Genomic DNA, 13772 nt, shown 5'->3' with positions numbered 1-13772 from the left:
AACTCTGACAAATACATGGATCAGCAATGAGTGAGGATTGCCAGCTATATCTTCAGATAAAAAGGTACACAATTTACTGGACACAAGTTAAAGGTTTCAGCTTTGCCTGTATTAAGACCATGGTAGTATTTTAAATCATTGCTACCTTCAAAGTTTTTTTTCAACTCTTTTCCCAAGAAGATGTGAAAATCAATTTCACTTTAAAATAGAGTAGACCAGGGTTTAAAACAAAACAAGTTACTTTGCTGACCCTCCTTCTTACATGTGTAAATTAGTTCTTTTCTAAAACTGCCTTAAGTGAAAAGTAAGGCCTGATTTAAAAAGAGCATGTGTAGAGATTATGGTATCCTGTGAATTTTGCTAAAATTGATCCATTAAAAGGAACTACTAATCTGTACTGTTCTGAAAGTCTACAAAGGAGCTAATAATCCATGGTAAAAAATACCCATACTTAAGTAGTTCTAACCAATATATGGCATTACAAATGCTATTCAAAAGGTTAGCCTCTTTATAATGAGTCATTTATACAGGGTGAACTCATAAGCCACTGAAGTGGTTTCTATTCAATCTATAAAATATATAAAGGTAGACAGGATTGGAGAACACATTAATTGACAGAGGACACCTTTCTTAAATAATATCTTAAACCTGCTTAACTTCTATGCAAACATTAAACAACTAAGAATGCATATTTCATCCTACATATTAATACTAATTTTCTCTCTCTTTTCTCAAGGTTTTTTACTTTCAGTTTCGAAGTCTATTAGAAAGGTAGAAGATGATGATATGATACTAAATGCATTCAATATAGGAAAAGCTCTTTGGAATGACGGTAAAACAGAGAAGACAGAGACTATACCTACTCTTGAGCACTACAGGATGGAGGACAGCAGCTTTCTGGATGAAGAGGAAGACAGAAACCCAAAATTCTTAGTGAGTTTCAATTTTTTATTGAACTCTAAAACATGAATAAAAGCTCAATTTATGGTCCTTTTAAAAGGGTTAAAAATTTACAATTTAAAAGAATGTTGTGGTGGATGGTTTCAGTTACAAGATCATGCAATTACTGAATACTAAGTTTTCAAATATAAGTATCTAATGTTAGTCACCTAAATCTGAGTTTGGGAAACTAAACAAATTACCTGATTTTCATCAGGATTCCAGGTGGTCATAATCTGTAAGAAAATATCAGTCTACTTTTATTTAGATATCATTGTTTGAAAATTTTGCCCATTCTGTACTAAAAATATATCTTAGAATGTCAACAGGACTAGCCACACATACCAAGATGGTTTCAGTCCCACTGAATAACTAAACTGAAATTAAGCTGATCATCCACATTATTTTGACATGCACTTTGATTATAAGGTGGCTTAGACAGAGTTCCAATGTGTGGCATTGTACGTCTTTTAAATGACTGTCTGTTACAATGCCTTTGTTCTGAATGGGGAAAAAGAAAAAAAAACAAAAAAAGAACTAAACATAATGTTAACGTTGTGTCTTTAAAATTTAAATCTTTTTTTCTTACTTCAGAATATAGGTTCCAAACACAATTTCATAAGCCATGGTTTGCCACTGAACCTAGGTATAAAACAGCTACCTTATCTTGCATTGAAAGGATCTATGGCTTTTCCAGCTGACACTGAAATTCAGAATATTGAATCAATACAGAAAAGGAGAGAGATCGGGGATGAAGAAAACTCAGCTAAATTTCCTATAGGAAGGAGAGATTTTGACAGTAAGTATATGTGTATTTTTCCACAGAAAAAATATTTCAACTTAGAATATAAAAAGAGTAAAAAAATTTTTTCTTCAGTGCTCAGGTGTATGTTGGGAAGAGTCTATCGACCTTGTTGGCAAGTTTGAAAACTGTTGGCCTCTTCTCTGAAGAAGTATTGGTTGCCAATTTAATGAAACTTGAAGTTACAGTGCTTTTGGTATTGCTATTTATTTACATCTAAATACTTCTATCTGTATTTCAAAGTAGAGGGAAACATGATTGACATTTTCACTAGATGACCTAGTTGTAATAGTTATGATGTATTGTTACTGAAATTGAAATTCTGTACAATCAAGACTTGTCACTATATTTGTCTAATGAATAATATGTGTAACCTACTTTAACATAATATATTTGGACACTGTGAAGCCAAAATGTGTTAATGCACCGGTTATCTTGTTCTTTCAAGATGTACAATGTTTATTATGGAATAGTAAATTTACTATATACACATCAAAATAAAAATAAAAGATTCATAGTCTAAAAAAGTCAGTTAACTTTTTCTGACCAGCAATCAATTTATTCTTGGCTGTAGCCTTGTTGCTTTTTGCTGCTCCATCTAGTTTGCTGTCCAATTTCTCCTGTAGTATGTTTGATATCTTGGGTCTCTTAATATTGGTGTACTGAGGTGGCTCATTTTCATTATTGCAGATGACTTTCTCACTATTCAGATCCATGTGTTTCCTCTTTGAGCTCTTGTTTCTTGGCGGACAACTTTTTGCTTTTTCACTTTTACTTCCATTCCAATGAACATTTCCAGAACTGGTTCCAAGTGCTGGTCTTTCAGGAGGTGACTTTACACCTTCTATTGTGCAAGAGAATAAAATATTTTGGGAAGGAAAAAAAGTTATTACTCCTAAAGTAGTTAGCCAGGATATTCCTCAGATTTAACTGGCATAAAAGGTCATGTATTTTTAGCAAGAGAGTGCTTTCTTAAATAAAATGAATAAAAATAATTTGACTGGCCATCAACTAGCCAACAACTATAAACAAACCTAAACATAGCCACTTCACCATTAAATTTTAAAATGACATTACACATGTATAAATGTAATCATCAACAACTTCAGGAAATAAGTTTATATACAAAGGTCAAAATGTTGCAAAGGATTAATACATTTATGTCCTAACAGTGATTTATATAATACACATCTTGTAATGTGTTATTGTTTAAAAGTAAAATTAACAACTAGCCATAATTTTCCCATTCAATATATAAATTTCCCGCAAGCGTTAGGTCATCTCTGTAAAATAGGTAAAAAGAAACCTTACTGTTTGGTTAAAATTTACTTGGAGATTATGATGGCAATAAAAAAGAAATCATTTACAATCTATACTGCTAATTTCAAAGCACTTATCTCACATAGCATAGACTAAAAAATATTCTAGATCAGTTTTTACCGATTGTAACTTGTGCAAAGCTATTAAACCCTCAGTTTTGTTTTTTCTTGAAAAAATCCTTTACATTTGACTTTTAATAAAGATTGATGTAGTAGTTTGATAAAAATCAACAGGTATAAGACCTGAAAAATCAGGAATAAAATTTTCTCATTCACTCAAACATAATTCAGTTTACCTGCAAAAGTCTCAGCTTCTAAACAGAGAGCAAGCATTTGTTTTGGTGCTGGATGTATGCAAGTCGGGATTTGGCTCCTACTGAAGAAGTGCTGATCCCTCTTCTCAGTCATCACGTCATCTTTGTAGGTACAAGCAAACTGGGACCTGATTAAGGGTTGCTTCATCTATGACGGGTGAATTGACATTACTTTTAATTTTTAATGTTTGTTTAGAAAATTATTTTAAACTTCTTTATTATTGGTAAAATAAAAAGTCTTGGGTATCATCATTTCCACCTCCCTCCCACCCTCTCAGTTTTAACTTAAAAGGTAAAATTAATCAAAATTTACCTAAACTACCAGGAAAGTTAAAATATTCTTACAACACAACCAATGTGAAATAAAGTGTTTATGATATTTTGTAATATATATAAACTAGTTCTAGAAAAATTTTATTTAACAGTAAATTGAGGCATTCTAAAATGAATATTTGTTGTTTTTTTTTTGACTGGTCTCTTTTAGAAAGCTGCATATTTAAGCCTTTTAAAACCCATCAGCCTAAGCCTCTCTGTAGGAGATTTTCCTTTTGCCCTGACATTTGGCAGCATCTATTTACCATTTTGAGCTGCTATAATAGCGAGTATTTGCCTAGAGCCAAATCATCCCTTACACAGGCTATGAACAAGATGAGCCCACTATTTCCTTTGAAGTGTCAACAAGCAACTTTCATTAGGATAAGGCTCCCCATCAAAACAAACTACATAAAAAAGAGTAGAAAAAATGAAATCTCAAAAAAAGCACACACACCCCAAAGAGAGAGACAAATAGCTATAGTCCAATATAAAATTTGAGTCAAATGTACTAAAAATTGGTCTAACTGTAGAACACTCAATATTATTCTATCCCTTTCTTGTTAGATGAAAATTTGAAATTTTCAACTCCCTCACAAAACCAGTAATTCCCATACAGAGTGCAAAAGGCAGGCCATATGATTTTCACAGATATACTGTCCAAGTCCCAAATGCATTAAAAGCATCTGCACAGGCTGAATTGTCAGAATTTTACAATACCAAAGAACACTATCATATCTACCTCTGTTGTATTTTTAGAGACAATTGATTTCCACCCCTAAGTTTCCAAAGCCAGAAACCCAACTGATTAGTACAGATCAATCAGAAAGTATGGTTCAACAATAAAAAAAAGAGAATAAAAGTTACATTATGGGCTGAATCTCCATAGTCAATGAGTCAAGGACTCCAGACCAAACTTGCTCAGTTTATATACAAAAATATGGTTTCCCCACTTACCAGCACTACTAAATCAATCTGGGATTTGAAAAAAATATCAAGCTTTGTTCTTTCTGGACCATTTATCACCAATAATATAGATTCTGCGGACCAAATTTTGTTCTGAGTTCTAGCTGTAGAATTCAGCGGACTTCAAAGTGGCTGACAGGTATCAATAAGGAAGATAATTACTTTATAATGACAATATCCAACAACTCTACTGATAATATACAATTAGGGCTGTCATGCAATTAAAAAAATTAATTGCGATTAATTGCATTGTAAACAATAGAATACCATTTATGTAAATATTTTTGGATGTTTTCTACATTTTCTAATATATTGATTTCAATTACAACACAACACAAAATGTACAGTGCTCACTTTATATGTATTTTTGATTACAAATATTTGTAAGAAATAGTATTTTTCAAAAAGAAAAGGAGTACTTGCGGCACCTTAGAGACTAACCAATTTATTTGAGCATAAGCTTTCATGAGCTACAGCTCACTTCATCGGATGCATACTATGGAAAGTACACAAGATCTTTTTATACACACAAAGCATGAAAAAATGGGTGTTTACCACTACAAAAGGTTTTCTCTCCCCCCACCCCACTCTCCTGCTGGTAATAGCTTATCTAAAGTGATCACTCTCCTTACAATGTGTATGATAATCAAGGTGGGCCATTTCCAGCACAAATCCAGGGTTTAACAAGAACGTCGGGGGGGGGGGGGGGGGGGGGGGAGGAAAAAACAAGGGGAAATAGGCTTGAATAGAGACTGGGAGTGGCTAAGTCATTATGCAAGGTAACCTAAGTTAATTGTATCCAATTTGCAAATCAATTCCAATTCAACAGTCTCTCGCTGGAGTCTGGATTTGAAGTTTTTTTGTTGTAATAATCGCAACTTTCATGTCTGTAATCGCGTGACCAAAGAGATTGAAGTGTTCTCCGACTGGTTTATGAATGTTATAATTCTTGACATCTGATTTGTGTCCATTTATTCTTTTACGTAGAGACTGTCCAGTTTGACCAATGTACATGGCAGAGGGGCATTGCTGGCACATGATGGCATATATCACATTGGTGGATGTGCAGGTGAACGAGCCTCTGATAGTGTGGCTGATGTTATTAGGCCCTGTGATGGTGTCCCCTGAATAGATATGTGGGTACAGTTGGCAACGGGCTTTGTTGCAAGGATAGGTTCCTGGGTTAGTGGTTCTGTTGTGTGGTATGTGGTTGCTGGTGAGTATTTGCTTCAGGTTGGGGGGCTGTCTGAAGGCAAGGACTGGCCTGTCTCCCAAGATTTGTGAGAGTGTTGGGTCATCCTTCAGGATAGGTTGTAGATCCTTAATAATGCGTTGGAGGGGTTTTAGTTGGGGGCTGAAGGTGACGGCTAGTGGCGTTCTGTTATTTTCTTTGTTAGGCCTGTCCTGTAGTAGGTGACTTCTGGGAACTCTTCTGGCTCTACCAATCTGTTTCTTCACTTCCGTAGGTGGGTCCTGCATACACCCCCCCTCCTCAGACATTCTTGTTAAACCCTGGATTTGTGCTGGAAATGGCCCAACTTGATCATCATACACATTGTAAGGAGAGTGATCACTTTAGATAAGCTATTCCCAGCAGGAGAGTGGGGTGGGAGGAGAGAAAACCTTTTGTAGTGGTAAACACCCATTTTTTCATGCTTTGTGTGTATAAAAAGATCTTGTGTACTTTCCATAGTATGCATCCGATGAAGTGAGCTGTAGCTCACGAAAGCTTATGCTCAAATAAATTGGTTAGTCTCTAAGGTGCCACAAGTAATTCTTTTCTTTTTGCAAATACAGACAAACACGGCTGTTACTCTGAAACCAGTATTTTTCAATTCTGCTTATACAAGTACTGTAATACAATCTCTATCATTGAAGTTGAACTTACAAATGTAGAATTATGTAAAAAACACAAAACAAAAAAAAAACAACACTGTATTCAAAACTAAAACAATGTAAAGTCCACTCAGTCCTAATTCTTGTTTAGTCAGTCACTCAGACAAACAAGTTTGTTTATATTTGCAGTAGATAATGCTGTCCGTTTCTTGTTTACAATGTCACCTGAAAGTGAGAAGGTGTTCACATGGCACTGTTGTACCCAGCGTTGCAAGATATTTACGTGCCAGATGCATTAAAGATTCATATGTCCCTTCATACTTCAACCACCATTCCAAAGGACACACGTCCATGCTAATGGTTCTGCTCGATAACGATCCAAAGCAGCGCGGACCAACACATGTTCACTTTCATCATCTGACTCAGATGCCACCTGCAGAAGGTTAATTTTCTTTTTTGATGGTTCGGGTTCTGTAGTTTCCACATTGGAGTGTTGCTCTTTTAAGACTTCTGAAAGCATGCTCCACACCTCATCCCTCTCAGATTTTTGAAGACACTTCAGATTTTTAAACCTTGGGTTGAGTGCTATAGCTATCGTTGGAAATCTCACATTGGTACCTTTTTGCTTTTTGTCAAATCTGTAGTGAAAGTGTTCTTTAAACGAACACTGGGTCATCATTCAAGACTGCTATAACATGAAATATATGGCAGAATGTGGGTAAAACAGAGCGGGGGACATACAATTCTCCCCCAAGGAGTTCAGTCACAAATTTAATGAATGCATTTTTTTTTTTTAAACAAGCATCATCACATAGAAGCATGTCCTCTGGAATGGCGACCAAAGCATGAAGAGGCATACGAATGTTTAGCATGTCTAGCACGTAAATACCTTGCAATGCTGGCTACAAAAGTGCCATGCAAATGCCTGTACTCATGTTCAGTTGACATTGTAAATAAGAAGCAGGCAGCAGTATCTCCCGTAAATGTAAACAAACCTGTTTGTCTTAGCAATTGGCTGAACAAGTAGTAAGGATTGTAGAAGTAGGATTGAGTGGCCTTGTAGGCTCTAAAGTTTTATATTGTTTTGGTTTTGACTGCAGTTATGTAAAAACAATAAAAATCTACATTTGTAACTTATACTTTCATGATAAAGAGAGATTGCACTACAGAACTTGTATGAGGAGAACTGAAAAATACTATTTATCATTTTTACAGTGCAAATATTTGTACTCAGAAATATACTATAAAGTGAGCACTGTACACTTTGTATTCTCTGTTGTAACTGAAATCAATTGAAATTGGTTCCTGGCCAATGGGAGCTGTGGAGTCAGTCCTCGGGGCATGGCAGCGCACAGAGCCACCTGCCGCACCTCTGCCTAGGAGTTGCAGGGACCAGTTACCGCTTGCAGGGCGCCTCCTGAGGTGAGCGCCCCCTGGATCTGGCACCCTGAGACCCCACCCGCCCTCCAACCCCCTGCCTTAAGCCCCCTCTCACACCCAAACTCCCTTCCAAAGCCCGCGCCCTGCACCCCCTCCCCTGCCCCACCCCTGCCCACCCTCCTGTACCCAAACTCCCTCTCTCTTAGTTAACTGGAATTTTTCACTTACTGGCACCCCGCACTCCCCCAAAATGCCAGATGAAAAAAGCTTTTACTGTATTATTCTCACAGCAAAATGACTCACCAAGTATTCTACAATTGGTGAACAACATAGAAAAAGCATCCTGACTGGTTAATAACTTACAGCGGTTAATAATTAAATCACAGTGTTTTAATATCATGTGCTGCAAAGAGACAAAGGAGGCACATTAAAGAACCACTTGCGGCTTCCAAGCCTCAGTCTGAGTATCACTGGTTTAAGGTTTCCAGCCTGAGGACTCTTCCCCTCTTCGAAGCTAGGAGATGTTGTGCCCCATTTGGGCAGGGACAAAACCTCAAAGGCCTTGACATTCATCTGGTCAAACATTGGTTATTAGGTTATCTAACACCACTAACTTTGATTCCTGAAGATGTGCAAAACCACCTAAGACAGAAATAACCATCATGTATTCTTAGAAAGCAACACAATAACCATCAACCATCCAGACGGTCACATAATAGTCACAAAAATATTACAGATCTTTCCCATGTTCTTCATGATAATGTGGATGAGTTACAGTTTGTGTAGAGCTGACTAAGACATTTCATCTGCATGACAGAACCAGTATATAGAACATCAAAGTAGTCAAAGAAACCACAAGGGTTTCTTTTTTTTTTTTTTTTTTTTTTTAATACTTTCACAGGCCTCAGTGAGGCAAGTCAGCTCTGAAAGCTTATAAGAACATAGCGATTCAAATGTCATGGGGGATGTCCACTGAGATCGTTTCAAGCTTGGACATGTTAGGACTTCAACACTAGAGGCCTGACAAAAAGCCATTTGTCTATATACTACTTTGGGTCTCGGCTCTTGGTCTCAAGATCTAGTTCTTCTCTGCATTATACCCTGTGTAAGTCATTTCCAACTGTGCCGTATGCAAAACCCTAAATAAAATAATTGTCCACTTTCTCACACTGGTGCTACTGTTTCACACCCATTTTACACAAGGTTATATGACTACACAAGATGCAAGTCACGTTGAATCAAGCTTTAAGAGTTTCCTGAAGCATCTAAATGTGCCAGCTGGTCAGGGAATGGGTATTTACTAGCAATAATTATGGTATATTCAGAGTGCACCAAAAAAAAAAAAAAATAGGTTAAAGTATGCTGAAGGCAGAATACCAGCAAGAGCCCCGAGCTGAATTAAAGCAGAGATACTATAAGAGCTCAACAGCTTCTCAGGTCATTTGATTACACCAATCTTGGTTTACACTTTATTTATTTCTTAAAGACTTTACCCCTCACTGTTGCAAAGAGAGGTTTGAAAATGACACCTGAGTATATCTGACACAGTGGCGAGTGCTTGAGTCTGCAGACAGCATGAAACAATAGTGCTTAGAGGTTTGAACTGCCCTTTTCATCTCAATGTGATATTAAGTCCCAAGATCCATTGAAGCAGATATACCCCAACAGCTGTACTACAGGGTAGATCTGCTGCCACATAGATGAGAGGGTCCTGCTGTACTCCTGTGTGGAGGAAAGGGAGATCATTCAGTTTCCCCTGCCTCGCTAGAAGAGGAGAGGGGTCCCCTGCCATTGCCACTCCCAAAAGGGGGTCAGGACAATGGGCTTGGATGCCTCATTTTGTGGTATGCCGAAGGCATATGTGGGGCCCTAAGGGCCAGGTAAGCATATGCTTTGACTTGATCTTCTTGTACCTTTTAAAAAAATGCACTTTATTTAGTTTATGATATGCCACTGAGAAACCCATATTTTCCCTTGTATTAATTGTTACCAATGTATGCCCTTCTATTTATTTCTAAAAAGTTACATCTGATAATCTACTCCAGATCTCCCTCCAGCCTCTGCATACAGACAGAACTGCCAACACTTAGTAAAAATGCTCAGAGTGGGTTTTTATACACTGGAATAGCATAATAGAATTTTTAAAAAAAGACTACATCAGTAACAACAAACACATGTTTTTATTTTCTGGCCAACCAATCAAGATAGCCTTTGGAGAAGGGGAGGGAGGGGGAAGGGGGAAAGAGAATCTTTTCCTCACCCTTTGTGGGGAAGGGGAGGTTGAAAGAGATTTAAAAGGAAAGAAAGAGAGTGGCAAAATGTCATTTGCCTTGACCAAACCAAAATACCGCTTTATTCAACCATGAAAAATGTGCTGGCTATCTCTCAGGTAACAGCAAGTTTCTCTTGTCCCAAATCCATCAAAATCATTACCAATACACCATACCAGCCTTTGACTATCCCGGGTTTATTCACTATTGTTTTGAGAGCATTCAGTCTTAAATCACCACATCACTGGGATTTGAGGGTGCCTTGAGACTCACAGGATTTGGCCCTAGGAAAGCGGTTTAGGTGGTTCCTGGAATCACAAATACTGTTCTCCCACGTAAGTAGGGTTTATCAGATTCTAACAGAAATTAATGGATAGCAAAAAAAAGCTAGAATTATTCTTACTGCAGAATTTCTATTGCGTTAAAAAACAAGAAAAAAGTGCATAGTGCTCCTCAGAGGTTGAAATCACTCAAAGATGTTCCTCATAATTCTCCATTAAAAACAAACTAATTTTGTTTGGTGTAGTAGATGAGACGAGTATCTCAGACAGATAGCTTTTCCTTAGTCAAATGTTGAGTTTCTCTGCACAAGTGTATTGGATACACAGAAAATCTTGATAGCTTCCTGTTGATAGCTTTCCAAGTCTCTCTTTATTTGTACTGGAATCATAAACAGGCAAAACAATTTTCACTAGCAACAGCTCTTGGAGAACTAAACAACTAAGAATAATATCCAGCTTCATGCATTGCTGTCAAGTCATTTTATATAGACATAATCAAGTCACATGAGAAAGGCAGATTGAAATTCTCTGCTTTGTAGAGCTTTTTCCTTGGAAGAATTTCCATACACAGTAAAATTATAATGAACTTCAAACTTGACAAGGTTTGGTAGAGTCCTTTAGCCACAATTTTTTTTTAAAACTGAAATTAGTGTTAGGTTCCTAGTTGGAAGAAAAGAGTACCTCATATAGGAAAGGTTGTCTCCAGTTATATTAAGAAGCGAAATAAGCCAAACTACTGGAAATTCACTACAGTTGTTGTGGGCTAAATATGCTAACAATGAAAAAACAGTTATTCTCCTTCTCGTAACTGTTGTTCTTCGAGATGTGTTGTTCATGTCCATTCCAATCAGGTGTGTACGCATGCACATGCACGGCAGCCGGAAGATTTTTCCCATAGCAACATCCGTTGGGTAAGCCTGGGTGCCCCCTTGGAGTCACTCCTTCACTGTGCTCAATATAGAGTCCTGTTGACCCGCCATCCCCTCCATTCCTTCTTGCCTGCTACTCTGACAGAGGGGTAGGAGAGCGGGTATTGGAATGGACATGAAGAAAAAATGGTTCCTCACCTTCTCGTAACTGTTCTTCGAGATGTGTTGTTCAAGTGCTTGTTCATGTCCATTCCAAATCAGGTAACTCCCAAGCCTAAATTCTGGAGGCGGGGTCAGAGTTATGCACTGATTGGAGCATTGCTCTACTGAAGGCCACATAGTCTCTGGCCTGCTGGGTAATCACATAATGTGCAGTGAAAATATGTACGGAGGACCACGTTGCCGCTCTGCATGCTTCCTGGGTGGGAACTTGTTGCAGAAATGCTGCTGAAGAAGCCTGCACCCTGGTGGAGTGCGCCATGAGCGGAGGGGCAGGTACTCCTACCAGGGTGTAGCACTCCCGGACACAGGATGTGATCCATGACGAAATTTGTTGGGGAGGAGACTGGAAGACCTTTCATCCTGTCTGCCACAGCCACAAACAGTTGAATGGACTTTCAGAACAGTTTCATTCTCTCGATGTAGAAGGCTAGCGCTCTGCAGACATCCAATGAGTGAAGCCTCTGCTCCCTGTCGCTTGAATGTGGCTTAGGATAGAACACATGGAGGAAGATGTCCTGGTTGATGTGAAATTGGGAAACAACCTTCGAGAGGAAAGCTGGATGTGGCCTGAGCTGAACCTTGTCCTTAAAGAACACGTTATAAGGAGGCTCCGATGTTAGGGCCTTGAGCTCAGACACCCTCCTTGCTGAGGTTATCGCGAACAGAAACGCCACCTTGTACAAGAGATAGAGAAGGGAACATGTCACCAGTGGTTCGAAGGGCAGCCCCGTCACTCTGGAAAGGACCACATGGAGGTCCCAGGCAGGGACCGGCTGTCAGACATGCGGATATAGCCTGTCGAGACCCTTCAGGAAACAGCTGGCCACAGGGTTGGCAAAGATTGACCGGCCCTCTGCGCCTGGATGGAAGGCAGAGATTGCGGCCAAGTGAACCCTTACTGGTGACATGCACAGTCCCTGCTGCTTGAGGTGGAGAAGGTAATCCAGTATGAGTGGTATAGAGGCGAGCGTCAAGGATGAATGATGCTGCGCCAACCAGATTGAGAATCTCTTCCACTTGGCAAGGTAGGTAGCCCTGGTGGAGGGTTTCCTACTGCCAAGGAGGACTTATCTAACCGAGTCCAAGCAGGAGAGTTCCATGGGGTTCAGCCACAGAGCTTCCATGCCGTGAGGTGCAACGACTCAAGGTTTGGGTGCTGGAGACGGCCGTGATCCTCAGTTACTAAGTCCGGGAGGAGCAGCATGGTGACTGGAGCTTCCACAGATATTTCCAGAAAAGATGTGTCCCAGTGGGATGACTGAGGACCGGTGAAGGGGACCCCTGGACTGACTACCTGTGGGTCGAGCCACCACTGGAGAGAGTTGACGACCTGGTGAGGTAGAGTCACGACCCTGTCCAAACTATCCCAAGCCGCCCAATACACCAAGGCTAGCCACGACTGGAGCAGCTGGAGTCTGAGCCTGACATGTTGCACCACATATGTACAAGAGCCAATGTGTCCTAGAAGTTTCAAGCAATTCCTTGCTGTGGTGATGGGAAACTGAGACTTCGAAAGATGTTGCCCAGGGCCAGAAACCTCACTTCTGGGAGATATGCCTGTGTGGAGTCCAGTATCACCCCTATGAACTCTATCCACTGAACCAGGGACAGAGTCAATTTCCCCACATTGAGGAGAAGGCCCAGTTTGTCAAACATCGTTCTTATGAAGTTGACTTGTGCCTCCACTTGAGATCTGGAGTGACCCTTGAGGAGACAGTCGTCAAGGTATGGAAACACCTGTTCCTGACTGCGCAGGAACGCGGCCACAACTGCCATGCACTTGGTAAACACCCGAGGTGCCGCTGACAGGCCAAACAGGAGGACTGTGAACTGACAGTGGTTGTTGTTCACCACAAACCTGAGGTATCTTCTGTGGGAGAGAATGATTGCAATACAAAAATACACGTCCTTCAAATTGAGGGTGGCGTACCAGTCCCCTGGATCCAAGGAAGGGATGATGGAGGCCAAGGAGACAATGCAGAACTTGAGTTTCCTTTATGAATCTGTTGAGCTCCCGCAGGTCTAGGATGGGCCGGAGCCCATCCTTGACTTTTGGTATTAGAAAATACTGTGAATAGAAGCCCTTGCCCTTCTGCTCCTGAGGAACAACTTCCACTGCCCCCAGCAATAGGAGCAAGTGCACCTCCTGTACAAGGAGATGCTCGTGAGAGTGATCCCAGAAGAGGGACAGGGAAGGGGGGTGGAAGGGTTGGAGGGCACAGAATTGGATGCAGTATCCCCTCTCTGGACCATTGGGCTCTC

The 13772-nt window shown here is 39.7% G+C and overlaps 2 protein-coding genes across 11 annotated transcripts in view; one reads left to right on the top strand and one right to left on the bottom strand.

Moving 5' to 3' along the window:
- The first annotated feature begins 615 nt into the window (after nucleotides 1-615).
- On the top strand, nucleotides 616-1956 carry PMCH (pro-melanin concentrating hormone). Of its 2 annotated transcripts, XM_043541906.1 has the most exons (3): nucleotides 617-933; nucleotides 1534-1738; nucleotides 1817-1956. In XM_043541906.1, the coding sequence occupies exons 1-3, from the start codon at nucleotides 685-687 to the stop codon at nucleotides 1864-1866; spliced, it is 504 nt and encodes a 167-aa protein (XP_043397841.1). In that variant the 5' UTR covers nucleotides 617-684; the 3' UTR covers nucleotides 1867-1956. The 2 variants fall into 2 exon arrangements, with proteins under 2 accessions (XP_027690273.3, XP_043397841.1); XM_027834472.3 differs by having other exon boundaries at nucleotides 616-933; nucleotides 1534-1866.
- LOC102932484 (PARP1 binding protein) overlaps nucleotides 928-13772 on the bottom strand; it is a 93563-nt gene continuing 80718 nt past the window's right edge. For 8 of the 9 annotated variants that reach the window (XM_037879623.2, XM_037879632.2, XM_037879618.2 and 5 more), the window contains 2 exons: nucleotides 3357-3522; nucleotides 928-2585 (listed from right to left, as the gene is read on the bottom strand). In XM_037879623.2, coding sequence (XP_037735551.1) covers nucleotides 2254-2585; nucleotides 3357-3522 — 498 coding nt within the window. In that variant the 3' untranslated portion in view covers nucleotides 928-2253. Of the gene's footprint in view, nucleotides 2586-3356; nucleotides 3523-13772 lie in introns of those variants that run through there. The other variant, XR_006289190.1, reaches the window with a different exon arrangement.

This window comes from Chelonia mydas, chromosome 1 (assembly GCF_015237465.2).
Source record: "Chelonia mydas isolate rCheMyd1 chromosome 1, rCheMyd1.pri.v2, whole genome shotgun sequence".
Taxonomy (NCBI): domain Eukaryota; kingdom Metazoa; phylum Chordata; order Testudines; family Cheloniidae; genus Chelonia; species Chelonia mydas.
Note: the sequence above shows the minus strand (reverse complement) of the source record. Positions and strands in the feature narration are given on the sequence as shown.